The sequence below is a fragment of the Strix uralensis genome, chromosome 2, assembly GCF_047716275.1.
Source record: "Strix uralensis isolate ZFMK-TIS-50842 chromosome 2, bStrUra1, whole genome shotgun sequence".
Lineage (NCBI taxonomy): Eukaryota > Metazoa > Chordata > Aves > Strigiformes > Strigidae > Strix > Strix uralensis.
Window position 1 is genome coordinate 135633945 of NC_133973.1, and position 26682 is coordinate 135660626.

At 38.5% G+C, this 26682-nt stretch overlaps 1 protein-coding gene across 18 annotated transcripts in view; it reads right to left on the reverse strand.

Annotated features, from left to right (window-relative positions):
• The window catches only part of EMSY (EMSY transcriptional repressor, BRCA2 interacting), a 52672-nt gene that overhangs the window by 15035 nt on the left and 10955 nt on the right, over nt 1–26682 (reverse strand). For 6 of the 18 annotated variants that reach the window (XM_074860478.1, XM_074860471.1, XM_074860470.1 and 3 more), the window contains 14 exons: nt 24518–24777; nt 19767–20040; nt 17454–17765; nt 15196–15345; nt 13479–13652; nt 11082–11218; nt 9362–9535; nt 8256–8454; nt 6941–7105; nt 6528–6686; nt 4709–4768; nt 3514–3668; nt 1840–2403; nt 456–968 (listed from right to left, as the gene is read on the reverse strand). In XM_074860478.1, coding sequence (XP_074716579.1) covers nt 456–968; nt 1840–2403; nt 3514–3668; nt 4709–4768; nt 6528–6686; nt 6941–7105; nt 8256–8454; nt 9362–9535; nt 11082–11218; nt 13479–13652; nt 15196–15345; nt 17454–17765; nt 19767–20040; nt 24518–24777 — 3296 coding nt within the window. Of the gene's footprint in view, nt 1–455; nt 1280–1839; nt 2404–3513; nt 3669–4708; nt 4769–6527; nt 6687–6940; nt 7106–8255; nt 8455–9361; nt 9536–11081; nt 11219–13478; nt 13653–15195; nt 15346–17453; nt 17766–19766; nt 20041–24517; nt 24778–26682 lie in introns of those variants that run through there. The other 12 variants (XM_074860484.1, XM_074860483.1, XM_074860482.1 and 9 more) reach the window with 8 other exon arrangements.

Genomic DNA, 26682 nt, shown 5'->3' on the forward strand with positions numbered 1-26682 from the left:
TCTTCTGAATCCAGACCTTATTTGCTGCACTTTCCCAGTAAGCAGAACTCCACTACTTCATTTTTTTTGTGCTAATTTTATACTCAGAGGTAACATTAACAGATACTATAAAAAATTCTAGATCATAGTTCGCATTACAAAGGTCACATTTTAAAGCATTTCAAATATAAGTACTTTAAAATTAGAAGAGCTTGGTTTGTTTTCTTAACAGGAAAAAAAAAAAGGAAGACACCAAGGACACAGTGAATGATACAGTGCTAGAGAAACTCGAGTTCAATTTAAGAAGAATTACACACTTTGAGGTAGTAATCCATTACAAGCGTAAGAGTAGAAAAAGAACAAAAAACTGGGGAAGGAAAACAAAAATACTTGAACATCGTTCAGTTGCTATCATCATATTAGACACGAGTTTGCTCTGCTCAATCTTTGCCTTATTTGCTCTGGTCTTCTCTTACCTGGATAACAATTTCTGATGAACTCTCTTCAGCTTTCTTTTGTGATATATTCTGAATGTGTACAAACTGGTTTGTTGTAGGCATTCCTTGTGCATCGAGTTTCCTCTCTGTTAAAGTAGGACCAACAGCAGGAGGACTTGAACTGGATTCTGCACGTGTCTGTTGCTGGGGGATGGAAGTTGCCGTCATCCCTACTGCAGTCACCCTCGGCACCTGGGTACAAGGTGACGACTCTGCTTCGCTAGCGAGTTTACTAGTGGACATGGCCTTGTCTGGGGGATCCACTATCGTATGTTCTATGTTTGTATCAATCTGAGCTTCCACCATAGACACTCTCAAAATATCTGCTACTGCTGTCTTCACGGATGCCTGCATGGGAAATAGGTTGGTAACCGGCAACGCCAGTTTGGGCACAGAACTGCCACCTGCTACCTTTGAAACAGAAGGAGGCTGACGCCCCTCAAAAGTTATCTTTGTAACAGTGGATCCTTGCGTTATAATTGGATGCTGCACCTGAAAATCAAATTTTTGTTGTGCATGTTATAGCTAGATTATTTTTTTTTTTTATTGAAAATCTAATCAATATTTCCAAGGACAGTATGGCACAAACAACATACTTGCTATTAGGAAGACAGTTGAAACTCAGTGTTTTAACAAAGGAATTAGCAATGATATGGTAACAGTTAATTGAAGCCTGGGGAAAAGCAGCTTTTTAGGCTGCTAGATAAGGGTTGTAGCAGTATAATACCACAGCAGCCTCGTTTTCCTTTGGGATTTACATCCCCATGTGATGTTTGTAAACCCTCTTGTTTTCACATGTATTCCTGAAAGGGCCAAAGAAAAAAAAAACAATTGTACTTTTCCAAGTTAGATAAAATACGTATTTTTTTTGCCACGTTCCTCAGTCTTTACATTTTCCCCTCCCAAGGAAAAATCAAATTACTCCTGTACATGAAAGCCATATAACTTCAGGAAGATGTAAACTACAAAGGAAGACGTACAATGGAGAGCCTTAGGAGACTGCAGTGTATTCATCTTTATTTCCACAGAAATAAAAAGTGCTACGGGAACGGAAATTAATAACGTGTCATATCTAAAAATTAAAAGAAAATAATTAGGGACAAATTCCATGCACCAGTGGTGGCAGAAATTCATAAAAACTGTCCAACAAAACACGTTTGTGAGCTCTATGGATTTTTCCCCTATAACATGTGCTTCTCTCTCCTAGTGTCAACCTTCTGATGGGGTAATTAATACCAGCGGAATGAGGAGTTCTCTCTTGCCAGGACAAAACACTGCTACAGCGACAGGGTTGGTGTTTTGATTTTTTTTTTTTTTCCTTGAACAGCGACGTGTATTTTGCATGCTATCAATATTCCGTTACCTGGCTTGCTGGCTGTTTCTCTGAAGAGGCAGGTAGCTGCATTTGACTCTGGGGGGGTTGGGGTTGCACGTAGATTTTTTGTGCCGTTGGTGCCTGTTGCAGTTTGGGCAGCTGCTGCGTGGTTTTTACTGCAAGCACCTGTACTACAGTTTGCTGTGGCTGTGCCACTAAGGTAGGGAGTTGCCTTTCTTTGGCCATCATGTGGTGTGGGGGGTGCTGTGCATCTGGTTTGGTCTGTGCTTGCTCTTGCTGCAGGGGGGTTAGCTTTTGATGCCTTATAGAAAGCTGGGGCATTTGTGGGAGTTTGTGCTGGATTTGATCGGCCTGCAGGTGGATTGTCTGCTTCTGCTTAGTCTGGAAACACTGCAGAGTTTTCACTTGCAGTTGAGTCTGTTCCAGCTGTGGCTGACTCAGTTTTTGCTGTTTTTGTGCCTGCGATTGTGTCAGGGCAGATCTGTAAAACAGGCCAGTCTGAGGATCTAAGGTGTCCATTTCTTCCACTTCTCCTTCCTCAGTTCCAAGTTGTTCACTGTGTTTGGTAAATGCAGTGTGACTGCTTAAGGCCTTAATAAGAAGAAGTTAGAGCAAGTTAGTAAAGAGAAACATAAACTATAAGAATACACAATCTAAACATAATTTGTAATGTTTCAACTGGACTACTTCAACTTATTTTACTGTTACAGACTCCCAATTAATATATATAAAGATACCCTTACATGGAGATTCCAAAATGCGTGAGCAATCAACAGCTACTTTTATCATGCTAAAAATGTGGTACATCTCTACATGACAACATTAACTGCACAATTAAGCCTCAGCGGAGATTGTGTAGCCCTCGCGTGTGTCAGGCTAAGGTTCAAAGGCCCTAAGGTTGCATGGCAGTTAGATATGAAGCAGCAGGGATCAGCAGGTGGTTGAACCAGTAGCTCCTCATTAAAGCCAGAGTCTCTCTGCACAGTAAATTCTTGTTCTGCCTCTTGAGACCCTAGTCATCTTCTCCATGATTTTTAATGCAGCTCCCCATGTACCTACAGTCTACCCTATTTAAACAGAGATCCTCTCTTCTCCTTCCTTCCTCAAAATTTTATTGCAATTTTTCTTAGGCACTGCACAAATGCTGTTTGATTTTCTGCAGGATTTGAGGGAGCAAGAGATCTCCATTACTATGCTTTGTATACCATAGTATAAAGGTATTAATAAATGGCCTTAGCAAGATGAAGCAGCCTACCCAAACACCTGTGAAAATGCACTCTCTGAAGTGAGTTTATAACCCTAACACAGTACTGTCCTGTACAGTACCCTGTCCCTACACTAACACCAACATAATCTAAAGAGCCTAGGCCCGTGCAATACAACATATAGAAAAAAAACCCACTTGTTGCTGTTGAAGAGATGACATACAGACAGCAAGAACTCATCTAGGAAGCACTATCTTTTCCCCAGTGGCTGTTAATACCTCTCACTTAACAGTCTCAAGTAATCTCATTAACTGCTTCCCTTTTATCCGACCACCCTCACCATTAAAACAGGAAATATGAAGCGATTAATTTGCCCTTACACTTAGCATTTTTAGTGGCAGCAACATGACACATTCATTCAGAACAAGCCCTGGTCCTATAGAATTCATATAACCTACTGGTGTTTATAGACTGTTGGGAAAAGAAAGGGTACAACCTGCTGCATGATATGGGTAATTGCGCCTGTGGAGGATGCGGGGATAGATTTCACCACAACAGAAGTCTGCGTTGCTGTCTGCGACTGAGCCACATGCTGCAGCAGAGTCCTCTGGGGCTGAGATGACTGCTGGTGGGGCTGGGACCGATGACTGACTGAAAGTAAAGAGGTCAGTGGCACTTCTCCAGAACTAACTGCAGTAACTTCCACTATTTGCTCTGCATTTAAGCTTCAACTGAAAGCATATATGAGTGAAATAAAGATCTGAGTATGAAAAACATCTTTTACTGTATGTTAGCTTCAACCTTAAAGTGTAGATCTATTCTGAGAAGCCTCTTAAAAGTAGCAATTCAGGGGGTTTGCTTTTGTCTCTGTTTCCTAAGTAATCACGCTTGGTCCAAACCTCCTCTGGCCTCCCTCTCCCAACACACCAACTCTGCAAACAGAATTTATACTCTATTTTCAGCTGGGTTCTTTATACAGCACCAGCATAACACTGCAGAGCACAAGTTATTCTGTGGCTTTTTCACTGTTAAAAGCACCTGCACAATTGACTGCAATTAAGAACAGCAAGCCTTGCTCACTGAATTTCTACCACTGATAAACTGCAAGAAATACTCTCCAGAGCATAGGCTAAATTTGAAAGATTAGCAATTAGAAAACAATTGGGTATCATGAAAGCAAGCGAGGTTGATCAGAAATCACAGGCCAAAAAATGGAGACCTCGCCATGGGTCTACGTCACTTTTTAGAACAGATCCAGTTATGGAGCTATGTGATGGCTCTGTAATTAAATAGCGGACTGACAGAGAAATTATCTTCTGCTGAGAAAAAAACCCACAAACCATTCTATATTGCAGTCACTGATAAGACATGAATCCAAATTACTTTATGCCTGTCCATGCTAATATGCAAATATTTGCTTTAATTAACTTTTTAGTTACAAAATAATCAATAGCTGAAGGAGAACAAGCAAACTTTAAATTCAGTTGTAACATAACTTAAAAAGTTTCTAGTGACCTTCCTGAAAGTTAAAAGAAAGGTCATATTTTGATTAATATAATTTTACTTTCCTACTCCAAGAAAGGAGCTGGATAACATCAATACCGGCCTGCATGCTGTGCCAGATCCATCATGGATATCCCCCAACAGTTCCTGCACAATTGAAAACTTCATTTAAAAATAAAGTTTCTAACCTATATGGTTGTGTAGATATTCTTCCGAATGTGAACCAATACAGTGTTGTCTTCCTGAGTCTGCAGACAGACAAAAAATGGTGACACTAAGATGTGTGAACTGCTCCCTTCATCTCACGAGGAAGCACATGCTGAATCCCAGCTCCCATATAGATTAAAGTGTGCCTAATCCTTTGGTCTAGGCGCATGCAGGAGATTGCACAACAGATTATGGACTGTTTACTACTGAATTTTTAGCAGAAGATATAGCTACACAGATTACTGATGAATCCCGAGAAGCACAAATTAAACCAGAAAGGAACACTCAGTTACCTGCATTCCCTGGCAGTGTTCACAGAAACTGGGGGAAGGGACAAAAATTTAAGAGCAAAATAACCAGTTTCATGCTGTAGCATAAACTGCTGCTCGTCAGCCCACAGCAGCCTGCACTTCTCTGGTAGATTCCTGTATATCAACTCAAGGTTTATAAAAATCCCAGTATTTCAAATAGTAATCATAGCTCAGGGAAATTTTCAACTTTTGTACTTTGTATGGCTTCTAAGCTGCAGAAGAGGACTTAAATCTACAAAGATACCGACTGTAATCTCCTATCTCCCCTGCAAAGGCCTCTATTTTATGTCAACTTTTACAGCAAGACCCAACAAAAACTAGAACTTTGACTAGAAGGACAGTAGTAACTGTGTCAGTGAAACTGACTGTTAACTGGAGATCACTTCACCACTATTTATTGTACTTTTGAGTTTGTTTTAAGAGAGATCCAAGGGAGCATGATTCAAACATTCAAAATTGAAGCCAGATACAGTAAGTGTTATTTAAAAGAATAACAATTAACATCCCCCCTCAGCTTCAATTTCACACAACTTAAATTTAGTCCATACAAGGGATGGAAGCGAGGGGAGAAGGTGCAGAGCAGGCAAATGAAAAATGAAAATATCAGATTAGACTTTTAACACCAAAAACACTGGAGTTATAGATATGTACTTAGAGAATTTAATATAAGCAAGTTTTATTTCTCCTTTCAAATTGTGTATTTTCAACATACTTTTCCTTTCATTTTCCAAATAAAGTAGGGAGACCAATAATGTGGACTTAAGAAATTTAAATGGAAAATGGGTAATCTGATCCTCTCACATGTATGGGAAGTGGCTCGCATCTCGTATTCTGGGGTAGTAGGGAGCATCGGAGAGACGGGGGAGTCAAGGACTTACACAAAATGAACAGCCAGATAGGAGAAGTCAAGAGTTTAAAAAGTTAAGAGCTGAATCCCAACGATAATTTCAATTTGAATAATTTGTTTAAAAAGTGCAAATTTATCAGTTCAAAGCCTTCTAGCAAATGAAGAAACTGGGGACTACATAAGCATGCTAAATGCACATCTGCTTTAAAACCCACTTAGTCCTGGTAAGCAAGTGACATTTTGCAAATATGGATTAAACTAACTCAAAGTCTGACTCCTCTGGATATGTACCAGAAAACCAGTATACAGTCCCTGTAACTTCATCATCTACTTTTGTCTTACTAGACATTTTCCTTAAAGACAAGTGGGACAGTCTGTCCTCTCCATCAGATCACGGAAGAGAAAAATCTGTTCAACCAGGATGTCTCAAAGCAACAACCCTCTGTTTCAGTTAGAAACATCCTCCACTATGTCCCAGAAAAGCAGATGCAATCTCTGTCCCCTGCACAGGGTCTCAAGAGTGGAAGAAAAGACTCATTTCCTCTACAGCAAATTATAGTGAAAACGTAAAAACAAAACCCTTTGTAAGAAAACTCCAAAATTAAGTCCCCAGACTTCAACTGCAGTACCTTAGTCACTTACCAGTTGTGATATATTCAGCTACTAATTCCGACTCTACGACAGCAATTGAAGGACTTTCTGGAGAATGCCTCTTTTCTTGGGTCATCTGGATTGGGACAGCCATTTGGCTCAAGTCAATGGTAGGCTGCCGTGGCTTCGATTCTAACTTTTCCTTCACTGCTTTAGAAGAAAAGAAAAATATAAAATAAACCTTCAGTATATAAACCTCCGTAATAAAATAAACCTCCAATATAAATGCGAAAGTTTAATTAAATAGATAGTGAACATTTTATAATAGATTCAAACAAACTGTTACATGATAAGAAGAAAGGAATCAAGCTGATTTGAGATAGGTGCTTTTTCAATTACAAAACTTTTTACAAACTGCTGCTTAAGCAGCACGAGTGCCTAAACAACCACATGTGTTTTCACACCTGTTGTCTGCTGAAGTTCCAGCAAAGCTTTTATCGTGGAAGTAGCTGACTGAGATTCACTGGATACATCCTGGTAAATTATTGTAGGGCTTGTGTCCACAGCAATTTCATGTTCCGACCAATCTTGACTTCTTGAAGCAATCACATGGACTACAGGCTGAGAATCTGTTTGCAAAAGAACAGAGGCACATCAAGTCATCCTAGAACCATTTTACATTGGAGGTCTCCTGCCCAACTTCTTGCTTTAAAGCAGGGCTATAGTTCAAAATTAGTCCAGATTACTCATTATCCATTACCGTTTTGAACGCTGCCAAGGACGCATACTTTCATTCTGCAACACTTTAGTTTTTACTGCAATTGACTTCTGAAGTAAAACACTGCTGATGTTATGAACAGTTTCCAGAAAAAAAAAAAGATCCCGTATCTTAGCTGTTTGTGAAAGCCTTGGTTTGAATAATCAAAGTTCAGCAGGTTTCTTTGTAAGCTGAATTTGTCGTGGACTGAACTCCTTTTCAGAAGGTTTTAGCAGTTCAGGTGATCAACATGTATTCAGCATTCTGAATTAACAGCTCCTAAATTTTGATAAGTTTGTTGAATCTTCAGAACTTTTTAAAATTTTCTTAAAATGGCAGTATAGACCAACAGTTACAGAATTATATAGAAAAGGCGACTGAAAGGGACATAAGTACACATTTCACTGGGAGACATTTGCTTTTATTTGATGCAGTGATACACCTTATGGTGACTCCTGACCAAAGGCTGGGTGTTATTTATGCTGTATTATTTATTCTCCTCTACCACACAGAGCTGCATCCGTATCATGGCTTGAAGCCATGGCAGTGTCCCCATCAGGACTGCATGTTTGATGTACGTCCCAATGCACATATATAAAAGCACCAAAATTTATGTTGGTCACACAACAGCTTTCAGTCATGCAGTGGAGAGATGCTTCAATACACTCAGGAAAGAGGGTGGCAGAGCATGGGCTGCCAAAAAAAACCCAAACCACCACACCACAACAAAAGCTACCTCTGGCAGACTCGCTAAAAAGAGGGAACAGGCTGCAGGCCACAAGCATTGTAATGGCAAGTCAGAGCCCAGCAAGAAACAATTATCCCCACTTTTCACATAGGAAATGGAGGCATATAGTAAACAGCTCATAAAAGATAAATAAAGCCATAAGGGAAGTGAACAATGACACTCACTGCTAACAGGTTGGGTGAAAACCTGTGCTAAAAGGAGACACAGGGAGTTATATGAAACTAGCCAGCATTCTTGGGAGACAGTCTGTATCTTCTGCGACACCAATACACACCTTGGGAGCTCTGGGAGGACTCTGTAGAAGAAGAGCTGCTATCGGTGTACGTTTGTGGTTCTTCTTTCACTTCTGGGAGAGATGAGTTTCCTGTCTCTGCTACCCTTGATGCCTGCTGTAACGTCTCAGTCACCAACTGCCTAGTTTGTTCACTCACAACTGTTGCCTGAAACGTCACTGGCTTTGGTTTTATGAGAACCTAATTAGAAAGACAAATTTTGTGTATATTAAGAGCACTCAAGCAAACAGATCTGAGCAATCAGTACAGGGTGCCACTAAGATAGATAAACGTCTAAGATCTATATAATATTAATAATTTACTGAAAAAGTCTACCTGTAAATTCAGCAGCTCTGATTATTAAACCATAAAGCCCAAGTAAATAGCAATGCACAAGAATGTACTTCTCAGTAATTTGGAGTACTTAACACAATAAACCACTAAACAGTAATTTTTCAGGGCTGGATACAACTATTATGTGACAAGAGAAAGCTACACAAGTGAGCTGGAACATGCACGGCACTGATAAGGACAAGCACCTCTCTTCCGCAGCCCACAACAAATACAGTCTTGAACAATCAAGACAGGCAAAATATTATATCTGATAAAAGTTTAGTTATTTTAAATACTAAGTGCAACCAGAGAAAAAGCTGAAACTGAAAGCGTCCAGAAATAAGCCAGATTCTCTGTATGCAGCCCCACCAACTAACAGAAGGTTGCAGAAACAACTGGAACATACATTAACTGGAAAATAACTTCAGTAAAAAAACTTCAGATTTGATGGATGACCTATGTCCAGACTCTGCGTCTTTGTTTCTCACGATCTAGCCATTAGCTGTAGGTCTTAAACAGGCATCTAGAGCCATAACCAGACAATTTCAGCTATGTAAAAGGCTTAGTAAATCCCTTTAGCTTGCTCTAGGCCTCCAGAAACAGCTAACAAATGCTCAAGAAATCAGAATCAAGGCCACCTCATTACCCCTCTAAGTCTCATTCCCCATAGACATATATTAATCCTAGAACAAATGCGGCAACACAGTGAAAAATTATTTACTTCCCATTAAAATTTAGGGGTACATTTCAAGACAGAAATGGGTCCTCACTGTACCTGCGTTTTCCCTTGCTGACCATAAACAATTTTAGTTGGGATGATTTTGGTGGCTGGCTGGACCGTGGACCCTATTCCTTTTGGCTGTGTAACAATCATTTTTGTGATGGGTCTTGTGGCAGTGATGATAGCAGGTTTTGCTCCTGCTGGCACTGCCTGAATAGTTTTCTCCCCCTGTAGAGAAGTCAAAGTTTACAGGTTAACTTAGTGAAATTCTTCAGAGACCCACTTCTCTAAAAAAATACAGTTATAGGTGAGCGTGTGTACCATGACAACAACCTGCTCCTGCTGCTGCAACTAGACTTATTTGATACAAAAATCATTCAAAGACCAAGAACGAAAAACCTTACCGCTTTGAATGGAAAAGCTACCAAAATCCCCTTGTCCATTACTTTACCTTTTGAGCAGCTCTGAAGGGGTGAACAAAAAGGAGTAACTAAAAGACACTGACAGGTTTTTTGAAGTCGCTTCAGAGAATTCGCTTAAATTGGAACTTTCCTCAAATCCTTTGCAAATGTTTTTAATACTCCTTACTTCTATTAACAGTAACTTTGGCAAGACACCTACAAAATTTGAATTGAGATTCTAAAAAGAAATTATGATCTTTATTATCCTCATGACCAAGACATTAATTACGTATAGACTTTTTTTAAAACTAAAAGTTCACCTAATAAAAAAAAAATGCAGATTCACAGCTGTTTCACAGGAAACATTTGACTGTGGAATACTGCTGACACATGACTAGACTCCTGACAGCTTAAGACCAGCAAAGATAATGAGCATGCTTTTTTGTCGCTCTGCACAGTAACAAACCAGATGAGGAACAACATTAGTTGCGAATTCTCCCAGTATTCCTACCAATTCTCACCAAGTAGCTGAAAACCCCAAGAACCTTACTTGTTTCAGAAATATCACCACATTCCTGTGGTTCCTACTGTTAACATCACAAGATTTCCACTTGTGTAAAAATACAGCTTTAAGTTTTGTAAACTAGGAAAGTTCAGAATCTTAAAAAAAAAATGCTAAAAGATTTAAAAATAACCTCCCTACTCAACTCTGCTACTCAAGTAGACTTTTAAAGATTACGTGATTAATGCATTAAATCTCACAGTTCTATCTAGGAACATAAAGCACGTTCATCATTCATATTTACTAGCACTTATAGGTAAACCCAGTTGAAGCTGAAAACTTGATTTTGTTCTTGGTATGCATCAGGTTATCCAAAAAATAATTCAACACTATACAATACTCAGGAACAGGATGTTACAGTGTTACACACCACATAAATTGAAAGGTGGTACCCTTACTGTGAAGGGACAGTTTGGTTTTGCCCTTTACATCCAAAAGATAAATGGTTGGAGATGCAAGTTTATAACACAAGAGCCGTGGTTCTCACTAGAGCACAAACAGGCTAAGATTCTAGTAATTTTCTTCTACTTAATCCCTTCAGGATTACAAAATCATTAATCATGGAACAAAGGCAAGCTCAAAAGTTTCTATTTTCCTTTAACTTTGAAAACATTCCCAGCTTGTTTAAGCATCTTTCATACCCTGAAAAACATACTTGCTTTTCAAACATCCCTGACATTAAGGCATGCTGTAGCTGTTAAGGAGCTCATGCACAGTTTGCTTTTAATAGGGACTTTAGCAGAATGAACGCAGCAGCCACCACACAGCCTGTCACTTGGCTATCGATTTGAGACCTTGAACTCTTACTTACCCCAGCATTCAACAGCGTTGTGACAACATTTTTGCCTGGAAGCCCTTGAATTGTAGTTCCTTTTCCAGTAGTCTTTTGCACAACAATCACATTGGGTTTGGATGTCATTGGAATTGTAGTGATTTTGGTTGTAGTTCCTAAATTATTGCGGGAAAAGAAATAATGTGCAATTTGTCACATGTACATTTCCTTCCACTGTAGAAGTTGGTGAGCTATACAGGAATCATTGTATTTAAATCTGACAGCACATCAGAAAAAAAAAGGGCAGCACCTGGAATGGGAATTTATGTTCCTCAAGTCAACATATAAAGATTAGATGCCCACTCTACACATCTTCCACCTACAGTAAAAACAGGCATGCCCAGGACAGAGTAATTAATTTATTCTGTATCAGGACAGTCAGCCCTTTCTCACAAATTACAGGGGAGACTAATACAGCTTTCTCAGGCTAACATGTCCAACTTTTCAAAGGCTAGAATTAGAGGGGGATAAGGACACCACTAATGCTCAGCTCAAGGTCCTCTTTGCACAAATATTCTTCTACAGGTAACCTCTGCAGAAGAATCTACATATCAAGAATGTATGTCCTGTCAAGAGAAATACCAGCTCTTTCTGGCACTGAGCTGTTGTAATATGAGTGACGATTAGTGGATTGAAGGAAAGGAAAAAGAAAAATATGTCATTGTTACAATCAGTTCTTAAAAGTTGAGCTTAGAAGTGTGTGTGTGTGTGTGTGTGTGTGTGTAGGAGTGGGTTCTTTTTTGAAGAGCTGTGTTGGCTATTTCTGTTCCTCTCCCAGTATTTAATTAGTTCCATTCCCTGTATCAGGTTTTTGTTTACCTGCAGCGACAGGTAATTCTGCTCAGCCCTCCAAAGTCTATGTGACTACATACACCAGTAAGTCATCAGAGTTACCACACTGACATTTCAGTATCTACTCAGACCACTTTTTATCAAAACCTTCCACTTTCTCCTTGAAAAAAGTACCACTCAGTCACAGCAGAGCTGTAAACCCAAGGATTTCCCTCACGACCTTCTACCTATTAATCATGCCTGTAGATACTTCACTACATATTTCAGATTAATAATTCTAATAATTCTGGGAAAGGGAAGACATGCCGAGACAACATCATGATTTACTTAATTCTAGTGACTTCAGAGGCATCTAAAGACTGTTCCCTTAGTAAAAATAAAAAGCAAACAAAACCATCAAAAAACCCAACCCAAAAAACCCCACCATGAAACAGCAACAAAAAGAGCAGGCATCCTTTCCAAACTTTTGTTGTTTCAGGACAATCATTATCCTTATCAGGACCAGCCAAGTGTTTCCCCACATTAGCTGGTGCTCAGGAGAATAACACTTGCATTTGTGTATAAACTCACTAGTAGATCTAGACATCTTCTTCACAACTCATCATATGCACAACAGGCTAAAAAACTTACTTGTTCCCAAAGAAGCTACTGTATCAGCCCTAAATATCGTTTTGTAGAAATCAGGATCTGAAAAACTGAGGTACCTCTACCAGACTACACCCCAGGGTGGGTTTACTGGATTGCTTGTGCAGCACCTGCCAGTGACAGGAGCTGGCTGGTACCATGTCAGGTCTTTGCTGAGCATCAACAGCAGGACCTCCGAGTAATTTAAAGATATTACTAGACTAGGATAAACAGACCCAGCAGATCTTGCTGTACACATGCACCTACATAGGAAATGAGCAGACCTTCCCTGCATTAGCACTGTTAAAGTCCAGAAAAGATACTAAGAAATTGTGACTGGTGTGAGCATGCTTGGTTCTGATCCTAAAGAGACCAGGCTATACTGGCATCAAGGCTGGTCAACAGACTAACAAAGATAAGCAGCAGGGTTTGCATGATGTTGGGAGTTAAAACTTAGGTTGGAACACAGCGTAAGGGAAAGACAGGCTGACACTGACAAAAGAAGATAAGGTGAAGACTTCACAGCTGAATTTAACATACGCAGTTCACTTTATTCTGGTTCTCTGGGCGTGTGATGGAATAGAAAAGGGCAGCATCCAGATTATAAAATGCTTTCAACTGGGGCTAATACAGTTTTCTGATCTTTCTGCCCTCTAACAGAGGACGATATAGTAGTTCTCCTTCCCCACATTTCTCTTTTCCTCCCAGGCTTCCCTCACATTAGATATTTCCTTCTTAAACACAAGAACTACTGCAATCCTTAAGAACACTTTACCTCTGTAAACTTCTACCCATTATTTACTTCTTCATCCTCAGCCATTTTTCTTCTGAATTAACTTCTCCAATAAAGGTCCTAATAATCATTTGAGCATATAACCCACAGAAAAGCCCTGAACAATTAGAGCAAGTCTAAAGTTACTTTTGAAATTAGTCTCAATATTAAAGTACTCATATGCCTACCAGAAACAATATTACTGCTGATAATCTTCCCTCCCAGCGTAGCCAGTGATTTTGGTACTACAGTAATGATGCTACCACTTGTAGTTTTCACATAAGTAGCAGCCCCTGGAGTTCCAGCCATCCGAGCCCCTATAGAGGGGCTAACCGTTGGCCGCGTATACGTTGCTTGAGTTCCTGTTTTGAAGAGAGAACAAGAAAAGCTCACTGTTAGAACACGATCCTCTACTAGTATTTGTGGAAAAATAAGTTAGTTTAGAAAAAAAGCATTGGATTTTATTCAAAGAGACCTCACAGTGCAATTTATTACCACCCTTAACTATTCTTCTAGTACTTTTTAAACCCACAGAGGAATACTCAAGTATATACCAACATTAAATTACCATAAGGTTCTTCTGAAGTATTTTACCAAATGATCCATGACTGCTATATTTTAATTCACGTCCTTGTACCTAAGATTTTAATTTTCAGTAGTGTTTAGATTTTGCCTGTATGTTTGCCGCTCGGTCCCTTAGATGCCCAAGAGTTTAGGCATCTGGTGACACTAGCAGAACTAATCTCATCCTTTTCTGAAGACACCTATACCCTCCCTTCTCCTGTACGATAAACTGTTTATAAAGAACACCACCAATGAGCGGTCTAAATATCACTCTAAGAGAAAAATGTAATTTACAATGATGATACAATTTTATGGATTTAGCATTTAGCAGTACAAAAGAAACCTCCCGATGTGGTATAAATGCTGCTGATTTTTCAGACCAGCTCCTCAGAATGGAAACAGAACTGAGTCCACAAAAGAAACTTGCTCAAAATAATAATACAAGTCAACAGCTACATGAACATTGTAATTCCACTATGCTTGTACTGCTGCAGATAGCGCACTACAGCCCTTAATCGCCAAAGATCAGAGCAAAACAGTTTGTTATAACAAGAATGCCATGTGTTCAAATCCAGGAGAGCACAATATAGGTTTTACCAATTAAATGAACTGCAAAACTGCTAGATTTTTTTAATGTACGTAACAAAAACATTAAGTACTTCAACAGTTAAAAAAATATTATTAACTAATGGTTAATGCTACAATTCCCAACCCATGCTAAAAATTCAGGAAGCAAGTTAAGAGCTTTCTGAAAACTAGGATAAATCTGCCTTTCAAGTTTTCCTCATACAAGTTTACAATCTGAACAGCCTGCATTATTTCTGATCTTTAATCAATAAGAAAACACAAATACAATTAGATCCCCAGAAAAACACTGGGAGTTTAGAATTCAATTTACTGGCCTTTTTATAAATTCATTCCAGGACTATGAGCAAGTCACCTGTCCTTTAAAGTCCATATATGTAAAACAGGAATGATGCTGACATATCTGCTTGAGGTACCTAAAAAGTTAAATTAATGTAAACTGTCTAATACAAGGTGCTACAGAAGTGCAAAGTATCTGTATAGGTTACAAGAAAACTTCCTTTAGAATAAACCCAGTGGGGAAGGAACGATCATATTTTTGTGTACCAATGCAAAGAGATTGTAAGAGGAATAAAAGAGCACTCAATGCAAAAATCCTAATCTAAAATAATTATCAACAGGATTGTGAATGTGCTGTTGTGCTCACTGTTCACAAGAGAGAAGTGCTTTTTTTTTTTTTTTTACCCTAATAAACCATGTTTGATCACCTGTAAGTCTGGGTTTACCCTCCCTTCCCTTCTCAGAGCCATAACTTACCAGTGGGAGTAGTGACCAGTTTAGTTGTCATGATAGTCCCATTACTGCTAACCACCATAATAGGTGAATTGCTACTGCTGGGCAAGGTCGCTGTAACTGGTTTGGGAAGGATTTTACTGGGCTGCACCTGTTGAGTGATTATTTTAACACCTAGGAAAGGAGAAAGGTCACTGTTAAAATACAGGCACGAAAAGTTACTTTCTGAAATGCTTTCTCAGACCAAGCCCTAGTGGGCAAGTAGCCTCACAAGGCTTCTATTCTGAGCCCATATATTCTTGATCCTGAAAAGAATTTTTTTGTTTGTTTAGGTTGGTTTTTTTGCTTGGTTTTTTTTGTTTGTTTTGTTTTGCAAATAACAAGACAGTCATCATCTTTGCCTTTCATGTGCCTGTTTCAATTCCTAGACACTCCCACTGAGGCATGGGATTGCATTCCATCACTAATTTGTTGTAGTGATTTTTAACCTTTTCTGGTCCATGATTCAAAAAATAGAACATTTCCCAGGAGCCAACAGGTTACAACCAATACTGAATTGGCTCATATACAATGAACCATCTAAAAGTGAAGTAGTTCTTCATCAATTTAGTCTGTAGATTCTAATGTGTCTTAATTAGCCTAGTTGAATTTCATCCCTCTGAATAAATTAAAAAAAGCTGTCTCCACAAATTATTAGTGAGTGTAAGGAAACAACTGTGACACTGACTAGGGAAGGCTGCTTTAAGTAAACTGCCCTCTCTCCTCCTGATTTATTGGTTATCTTGAAGTCACAAAGGAATTGGGCTGAAACAAGTTCTGAGCAGAACCAGCAAGAACAAAGGATGAGGACACCTTAGTACAGCAAGGACTCTGCTCCCTCTCTCTTGATTTGTGTAGGGGAATGGGACCTCTGCAAGATTCACTCCTCACCTGCAAACCAGGAGATTCATCTGTTCAAAAGTATATCCAGGACACCTGCATCTTATGGTCTGTTCCATGGAGAGGTAAATGAATTGCATTGTCTTGGTCAAATGCCATGAAACACCCAGACTGAATTAATCCCATCTAAACATAAGCATTTATATATTTGTACACAAATTATTTTTAGGTGAACAATTTGGTCCATTTGGGATGTGAAACATCCTCCAGAGATGTTTTCTTCTTTCTACATTCACTGCAAAAGCAGTATGGAGCAAGTAAGCTCCGTACTTAAATAATGAAGTTAGGAAAGACAAACTGAAGCCTTTGTATCATCCAGACACAAAACTGAATAAAAAGCAAAGTCTCTGTGAAAACTGATTCACATCTTCCAGAAAGATTAGGTATCAGACAGTATTTCCAAAGACACTTTAACTAAAAAGAACATTGAGCCTAAACCCATGGTAGAAGGCAAGGAGTGAAGCTCTTATTGGTCAAATATTGTTCAGTGACTGGAGGATGGAGGCCTCTTATCTGTCTTCATTAGTGGATAGTTTTTCAAGGACAATGGTCCTATAATCCAAAAGGAAGTTTATCAAAGGACAGGAGTAGGGCTGTTTACTTTTTCATTCTATGGTCTATTTTACTTTGATCTAAATAGTATAAATATAAAATAATATTTTTACTGACATGATTAATATAAAATATGGACATAAAAATACTTTGCACTTTTATAGCACTTTCTCCTTTGTAATTAGATAACTTTGCAAGCATTACTTCTTACTACATCTTATGGAGATAGGAACTATTCTACAGCCAACATAGAAAGATTACACAACTTGCCCAAAGTCAACTGAATGAATCAATGTTACAAAAAGAATCCAGTCCAACTTCCAGTCTCAGATCTAATTGTATTTGTTTTGACAAGTACCTCAAAAGTAGGTTTTGATTTCTGGACCCAAGAAAAGAATTAAAACATGGATTAACTTCTTTTTCCAGTTGATACAGTTGAACAGCTCTTGGATCTTCAGAAAACTGGTGTCTTCCAGGTTGCCAATCACTTTTGAAGATATTTACATACCTTTCAATCTCTAAAGATAAAACATTTATTCCTAAAGCATGGTCTGTATACCTGAACCAAACAAGAAGAGTGACAGAACCAAATTCTTCAATTATTGTTAGCTGAAAACATTAAGATATCCTTCACCATCTACTTATATCCAGGCTTAATGCCAAATCCTGTACTCAAGTAATCATGCCTTAATTATATCTCCCCATGCACAGTTTGGGACAGAATTCTGCCCTACCTTTCTTCAGTTGTGGTTAGACCTCACCAATATGACCCAAGATTAACTCCCAACTACCTGATTCCTGTTTGATCTGAATGGTGGGCTTGATGCCAGGTGGCAACTGAGATTGCTGTGGCTGCTGTTGAGCTACAGAAGACTGCACCAGCTGCTGTTGCTGCTGCTGCTGCTGTTGTTGTTGCTGTTGTTGCTGCTGCTGCTGTTGTTGCTGCTGTTGTTGTTGGGCCTGTTGTATTTGGTGCAGCTGCTGTTTGGGTGACTGCTGATGCTGTTTGGGAAACTGTGCTAAGATCTGAGTTGGATTCCCAACCAAACCTTTTGGGGAAGGTAGTCTGGTAGAGGCAACTTTAATTGCCGATGTAGACACACCTGTGAAAGAGTAAATGGTTTAAGATTGAACAGTGCAACACGAAAGAAAAATAATACAGTTTCTTAAATACTTTTGCATTTAAACTGCCTTTACTACTGAAAAATGCATAGATATACATGAATAAACAAAGCTCTCACATAGCAGAAGTGCTCTATTCAGAAGCAAGGGAGCTTTATATAGACTTTCAATGTGGCAGCAGAACAGCAGCTAATGGAAAGACCACAATCCCAGTCTACTTCCTGCACCTTTTGTAGTACAAGTAATTCACAAATATTTTCAAAGCCTTATCTTTAAGCTTCAAGCAAGCAAAATATTTATGGTGAAAATCATTACTACAAAAAGTTAGGGATACGAGGATGACAAATATCAAACTCATCAACATTAGAAGGGAGTATCTGTTAGTGAGCACAATGTTATTTTAAAAGCATGAATGCAGTAACAGTATGTAATTTAGAAAAGTGTAGAACGCACACTTTTTGTGCTGATAGGTGATCTTACAAGTAATAAAGTGATTAAAACAAGTTTGCAGTAAGATGGAAAGGCAAAGTTCCCAGATAAATCTTAATACTTATTTCTGTCATTCCCTTACATAGCTGTCACAACATTCTAAGCAAAATTTGGCTTCATCTAAAATTCTAAATTGCACATCCATAAGCACCAAAAGAGACAAACATAATGTCCATGTCTTGGGAAGGCAGTTTTTAACCAAGTCCCAGTTGTAGCAGAAAACAGAAAGAAAATCTCTTCTCTTACTTCTCTACATTTACAGATGGCAGTGATAATGATAGAAACCATAATAAACTACAATTCTAGCAATCTAAATAAGCAACCCTTTTCTCACTGCATCATCTAAGATTTCTCCCTTTCCTTGGTCAGCTGTTTTCATTCACGTATTTAACTTTCTTTGGAGTGATTATCAGTTACATCACAAAACATTTCACCAGCATCTTCTGCAATGACACCAACAGTCTTGCAAAAAAAAAAAAAAAAACCAAACTGTTGGAGAGATATTCCACCTAATATATTTTAGAATTATAGCCTCTTCCATGATCAAACCCAACTAAAAATCCACAGTTCCAACGAAATGAAATTCTGCTATAAGCCCTTGTGCTCTGTAGATTAGTATGTTCAAGACCTGATTAACAGAAGCAATATGGAAGGCAAAACACCTCCTCAGCCTTGATTTGGTTGCCCAACTTTTTGTGGAATGGAACAAATGAAACAAATATGGACCAGGAAAAACTGCCATGTGACACTTGTCATTGTTGGGCACAGTATTTTTCAAGTACTGCTCACTGAAGCCCTTTCATTCATCCACAGCTTCCCTTACAAATGTTAGCTAGTGGCTGTGGAGGTGAAACAGTCAAGCTGGCATACATAGCTGGAATTAGCAATCAGAAACCTAGGAATTTTAATCCAGGTCCACTCAGGTCTTAATTTTTAAGGATCTGAAAAGTGATATGCTGATAAAATACACAGATAAAAGAAGTGTAAACACTTCTCTACCTTTCAGAACTGTCATCAAGTTTAGTTATCACATGAAATGTTCTAAAGACTAGGCATGCCAAGCATAAATTATATTTATTTGATGTGAACTTTGCTGCTCTTAAAGCCTGATTTACAAAACATGCAATCATCTTCAAATATTGGAAACATCAATATTCCATGCACCAGAGTTCCTAAAGCCAGTCATTTTGAGGCTATACTGTTTTAATGCTGCAAGTAAAATCTTTTCAAAATAAAAATCTATGCCACACCATCTCACCACATTCTCTTTGAAGAGAGGATCTGCACATTAACTGTTGAAGCAAAGAGGGAAAGAGTTCAACAAGAACTTTTGTGGAGTCTCTTGCATTTGTTTCATCAGTAGACTTCTTTCACATCTCCTGTGCTTTACTCATCACATGTAAACATAAAGTGCATTTCTCCTATGTTATTCTCAAAAGACAGTTCAATTGATCAGTGAAAGACCTTTTATAAATATAATGTTATTGCCATACCTTGTGCTACTGTTGACATAACCACTGACGGTGTTGATGATACCACAGCAGTCACAGCAATAGTATTTGCAGTACAGGAAGGAGTGGAACAGCTACTGCTGCTGCTGCTACTGACCAAAGAAGACTGAGAAGCAGTTATAACCACCGGTTGCTTTTGAGTAGTTGAGGCAATGACTGATGTTGGGACAAGTTTCGTAACTGCTGCATAGTTGTGGGACTTTGAAAGGATGTTGGGTACAAAAGTTGAGCTTGGAGAGGTGGTTACTATTATCACCTGAAAGAAGAAAAAGAACAACAAGAAATTCATTTGTTCTTTGCATTTATTTAAAAGCATAACATTTCAGTAATATATCTGTCTGTGTATTTATAAAGTTTTAGGGATACATGTTTATTAAGACCATTTAAGAGTGTCATAATCGCATTTGCTGGCAACAAAAAAATCTCAATTAGTGTGAAGAAGTGGTGATAAACATTTCCTTAAAATTAAATGGGTTTTTTTGAAGAAAACAACTGCTATCTAATTAAAGTAGAATTATCTCACATCTGAAGGCAAACAGACAGGAATGAACTGCTTGGCTTCATTAAACTGGGCCAGGAAGACTGAAACCCATTTTAAATGGAACCAAAGGGATTTCCAGCAAGTTTTAAATACCATTCTCCCAAACCTTGCACATACATCAAGAAATGGCCATGAGAGAATAATGATTTTTTTTCTCTTTAACAATTAACAGTTGCCGAGTCAGTAACGGGAAAAATTTTTTGATCCACAATGCTGTAAACAATCAATATTTCATCAGTGAAAAAAATGATTTAGGTTTGAAACAATTTCTGCTTTAATTAGTGCTTTCAGTAACAACAAATTCTTTCTTATCTGTCTGAAAACCATTTGTCTAAAGAGAATAAACATTACCCCTAGTGCGAGCTGCAATTACAACACCGTGAATCTGATCTGACATAGAAAAACATAGAATTCATTATAACATTGGAAGAGGCCTGTTCTTATGCAACTGACCTAGAAAACTACGCATTTCTTAAGTACTGAATATGGAGACTGTTTACATAAAGATTCCTTTTATTCTGCTTATATGTACCTCCTTATACTTACAAACACATAGTTAAAATAGAAACACACAGCACAGAAATACATCTTTTCAGATTACCATGCAAGAATATTAAGAAATTGTTCTAATAATGCAATTGTCCCAATAAAAATTTCATTTATTAAAACCTTGAAAATTTAAACTTATTAATGATTTGATGTAACAAAAGCAAATAGAAAAAAAAAGGTACAGAGGAGCAAAGACAACCTGGGTCAGCTCAAACCAGAAGTCTTACACTACCCAAGGACTACTGAAACCTTGTCTTACAGAGAAAAGAAATAATATGATAATGGCGCCAGAAACAGACTTAAGTGACAGATCAAGCAGTAAGAGACTAAGAGTTTATAATTTGCTTAAAAAAAAAAAAAAAAAAAAAAGAGAACCACATAGATAGAATAAAAGCATCAGACTTCACCACCATGGCTGCCTCTGCCTTTCCTTTTGCCCCACTGCTTCGTTTTATGGTCCCCACTACTTAGCTAAGCTGTTAATAACCTGATCTGAGGAAAACCAAAACCTTACCACCTCCATGAGCTACAGCAGGCTGACCACAACTGACCAGTGCCTGAAGGACAAGGTTTCCACATCCGCTGTTCTACCACTTCATTGCATTCTCCAGGGAGAACGTTTTCTCTGTGTCACTCTTATTTTTGCCTTCTGTCTAACCTTGATTTAATCAAAATACCCTTCTGAAATTGCTCTTAGGTTACAACCATGCAGACGATCTGAACACAACACAGTGTGATTCTGGTACGAGGCTTGCAGGTGAAAAGATTCTACGATGTGCCTCTGGAGTTTTATCCTGTTTCTTAAATAGTCAGTTAACACTAGAAATACTTCCCAAGGGTTTGAATTTTAGGGCTACCTCCATCCCACCTAGGATAACTAATTTAGGAATACAGTCAAGGGGCAACTTGCAGCTAAAAAAGGCAGATTATTCACATTAAACTTCCTATATAATCTGTAGTGCAACGGGCCAAGTTCAGCGACTCAACATACAGATATGTAGGATGAATCTGGGCATAATCACAACTTCTGAAGACCATTGTTCTTAATTCAAAGACAGGGATAAAACCATCAGTTCAAGATTATCACTTAATAACACTTGATTTAATCACACAAGGAAAAAAAAGCTTGTAAAGCATTATAGTTCAACAATGATTGCTGTCCTGTGACTAAGCAGGTTTGGGTGTCTATTCTATTTCACATGGAAGAACAAAGTTTAGTGATCTTCATGTACAAAGCATATCCAGAAAACAGATTTTTTTTGTGTAAAATTTAGAAGTATTAAAGCTCAAATCACGACAATTATATTTTTGAGATACTATTTTCTCACGTATGCAGAAATGATCAAAGTAACCTCATCAATGGGTACCAAAACTGTATCGCATCTTTTACAGCAGAAACACTGACTGATTTGAAGTTGCTTTTTTGTTGTTGCTGATTTTAATTGTTACAGTAAAAACTAATTCCTAACATACACTGAAATTAGTCCTGTCAGTTCTATTTTGAAAGACATCAAAACCTAGTCCCTGAAGAAATAAAGGCATTAACTGCCAGAAGCTTCACTAGCTAGACTCCTTCTGTGTCCTAGTCAGAGGACTTTATTGAAAGAGAATCCAGAAATGGGAGCTGTGACATTATTAGTTGTTACGACAAATCTTCCTCCAACCTACTAAAATGTCAAAACAATTCAGAAAGCTGGCATGCAGAAACGAAGAATTTCATTCATATCCAACAGCTTCACTCATATCCAACAGCACTTGTTTAAAATAGTACATTTCCAATTTGAGTCTAACAAGTCTGACATTTAATTTAAAACTACTAAAAGGGATTTCTCCCACCAAAATGATCCAGTTATGTATTTTGGCATATCTAAATCCAGCAAAAGAGGGCAGTGTGACAAGTTCAGATGCAAACACTACTATGGCTCCCTAATGAAACAAGTGATGATTTTCCTATCGTTGTAAGAGTTGTAAGAGTCAAATAATACTATGCAAAGCACACCCCAAAACTGCCATGTCAGAACAAGCAGAGGCACAACTGCAGAAAAGACCCTATCCATAGTCCACTCTCGTCTTTTTGGAGATTTAATACACTTCATCTTTAACTACCACGATATATAACACTCATACTTAATACAGCACTATAGACATTTAAGGCAAAAAAATTCTTCCTGCACAGAAGATGAGCCCTAACAAGAACAACAGGATCAGTAGGTTAAGCTCTATCCTAGCTGTGGATTCACTGCATTGAATGCAGGACATTTTAGCTGATGGTTTATGCTCACTCACGGATTTCTATACATGTATTCAGAGATGAAACTTGATTAAAGACACTGTTAAAGAACAGTGAATCAAATGAAAGCATCAAAGAGCTCTGAAGTGGGAAAAGGCCAGAAAGCAAGTTCTTCATTGCACATTACTTCAGTTAATCTTCCTTGGTTTTAAAGTTTCCAAAAATCAGGACATGGGAACTCTGCTAATCCAAATAAGAGTCATAAAACAATTAAGAAGACTAATAGAACAAATACCGTGTGAAGGTTTGAGCTCAATAGTCACTCTCACAGTTGGAAAAAAATGCTTGTTAAGTGGCCAGCCTACCATCAGTCTGTCGGTATCAAGGCCAAATTAATTCCACAGACCACCACCACCCCCCAAGTCTGCCTTAATTAATAACCGTACGAAGAATGGACTTGGTCTGAGCCATTAATCTTTTTTTACATCTTAAGAACAAAAAAGTAGACACATCTGAAATGCTTCCTAAAGCATGGGAAAGTAGTCACACCATAGATCAGGCACGTAAAAATCTGAGTCCAGTACAAAACTTCAACACGGAAAACCTTTTCCACACACTGCATTCTGGTGAAAGCTGGGCACACTCAGCTGAAATAATGCAACTGATTTTGACCACTGCAACACTGTTAATGTAGAATGAGAAATGGCACACTGGTACTGAATGGAAAATAAAGCCCCCCAGCCTTTGATCAGCTCCAAGAATAAGCTTTATAGACCCCAAAAAACTAGTCTCTAGACAAAAGGCTTGGCAAAGGAAAGCCCACGCCACCTCTCCTGGAATTCTACTACTGCAAAGAATAATTATAAATAAGGAAAATAGAAATAAGAAAGATTACCTTTGACCAATAGTTGTTACCATCTGAAGGCTGTTCAGTGGCCTATGTGATCCAGTTCTCAGTGGACTAGTGTCCATATCACAAAACCCAACACCACAAATGGTACTAACTGGCAACCTTGTTGGCAGTCTCACCAGAGAGGCCAAGAATTGAATGAGCATGGAGACTGAATCCCCTCTCATCCCTAGAAGTGGTCCCTTCAGGTCAGGGTTGAGGCACATTGGTGGGGCAGTCTGGGGGAAGCTTGCACTCCCGCTGCCTGTGCTGTACCTGTTCTGTGGATAAAAAGAGGGCTTCAGTCTCCACGGCTGTCAATCCAGGTCCTTTCACACACAGGTGAACTAAATTCATACAAGAGTTTGGTTTTCTCTTTGTTCGCTTTAAAGAGGGATTACCTTATCCCCAGTGCAATCCTTAAAAAACAGCTAGACAGTTCATAGAAAGGAAGAGTCAAACATCACATCTTATTCATTGATAAAACCAGAATAAAGTAACATTTGGCAGCTTCCCCCACATACCTTCTGTGTTGTCGTGTTTGTTGTCTGTGTTGAGGGCTTAGTGAAGGTTATTTTCACAGGCGACATGTGTGGTGGTAAGGAGTTGGCAATGCTCTGCATTATATTACTCATCTTGGGGCTGCCACTTACAGGCACTGTGATAGTTTTAGTGACAGGAGTCACTGCCTTCGGGACTTCTTTCAGGAGAACAGGGGAAGAACTAGAAGAATTCGTTCGCCGTCTTTTGCGGGGCTTTTCGTCATCATCTGAGCAGCTGACACCTGGAAAAAAAGTACTTCTTCTAAATTATATTTTTCCCATCTGTGGCTCTCAGTGCTTTCTAAAACACTACAAACTTGATGAGTCTTACACCCACTTTCAAGTAAGATAGAAACAAACAGAGGATAAGTTACATTTTATGGTCACAACTAACCTGGATCACACCACAGATGGTCTTAGTCCTTGATATAGACCACACTTACAGTGCCATAAAGAAACAAAACACCAAAAAACCCAAGCTACTCAGTTGCTGGGTTATTTCATTCAGTTTAAGAGATTAAAAGAACATAAGAGGCAGTACAGGGATTTCATTCTGCCTCCAGAAGTTTGACTAATGAGACTATACACACAAGGGGGTTGGGATAACGTTATGCATAGTTCAGTTTAAAACTTTACACTGCTGTTGTTGCTGCTGGTTTTGTTTACAGCAACTAGACTACCGAAGTTTATCCTCCCGCAGTCTTCTCTGATTTCAACCTTTGTACCTACTTTCACGCCACGCTTATCATTACAGTACCCTTCTCCCTTTCACCTCAACACAGCAGCTTGAAATCCATTTTTTTTATGACAGACTTTAACTATGGAGGTCAAACCTCACTTTATCAGCTTCTGTCTTGTTTGGTGTGTTTTGTGCACAGATACAAACCACACAATCATAAAAAAAAAAAAAAAAAAAAAGTCGTCCGGCCTCAGAGGAGTTCATTCTTCCTCACAATCATTTACTGCACACATATAAAAAAAAATCTGCTGCAATATTCAGCTGAGCAAAGGATAACAGCAAGATCAATGGATCTTAAATCCATATGAAACTTTCCAAAGTGGGCAATAGGTTCATAAATTGGTGTACATTACAGAAAAACAGTTTAATAACCTTGAAAATCTCTTACAGCTATTGAGTCACATTTATGTTTACCAAATTAGCCAGCATTAAACAATTAAAAAAAAAAAAAAGATAAGCTGAAAAGACGCAATGCCCCTATGCAGAAAAAGACTGAAGATCTTGTTCTGTATGCCTGGGGCTTAAAGACAAAAAACACTGTCACAACAAAAAGCAGTCTTGCTGGTGACCCAAGCAAACTTTGTTGGCAGTCAATCCCTAATTAGGGTCAAGATCTAATTACGGTCAATCTCCAATTAAAATAACTAAATATTCTGGCATTCAGAAAGTGAAGACGCAGGAATTAACATGGACAAGAAAGTGCCCAGCAGCACAGCAAGTGATTTCTGAAAAATGGGATTCTCTCTTAGTACGAGTACAAGCTGATTTGCAGGTACACTTCAGAAGGCTGACAGTTGTATCCACACAAAGATGGGAAACTGAACTAGAGAAGCAAAGGCTCTATTTTAAGTTTGCTTTGAACTCCAGAAAATAGTTTTAGCTGCCTGTAGCAGTACAGATGAAGCGTGGATCTACAAGTCTGGATTTCAAAGGTCTAATCAACAATTTACTTTATGGCCCTGAACAAGCCTAACAGTGATCTCCATCTATAAAGCAGAGATTTGGTTACGTGACTTTAAGGTCTATTACGGACAGGCTTTTAAGTATTGCAGCGAGTGCACTATGCAAACTTGTAACTGTGAGGTCACTAATCACATTGAAAACGTGCAGGAATTTCAGAGTCTCAAAATCCATTTGAATCAAAAATTCACATGCAGCTAGGATGTCTGGACACAGCTGCTACTTTGGTGGGTCACCAAGAAATAGTGAAGAGAAAGCTCTTTGTTTGTGGACCTCATCCGCAAAAAACACCACAAAAAACCAAAAAAAACAAACACAAAAGAACGAACACAGAAGTAAGAAAGTAAGATTAAACTAGCAGAACATTATTTTATGTTAAATACAGCTCAATTCATCTCCTGTTTTCACTGCTGTGGTTCTGCAAGAAAGTTATTCCTGTAATTTCATG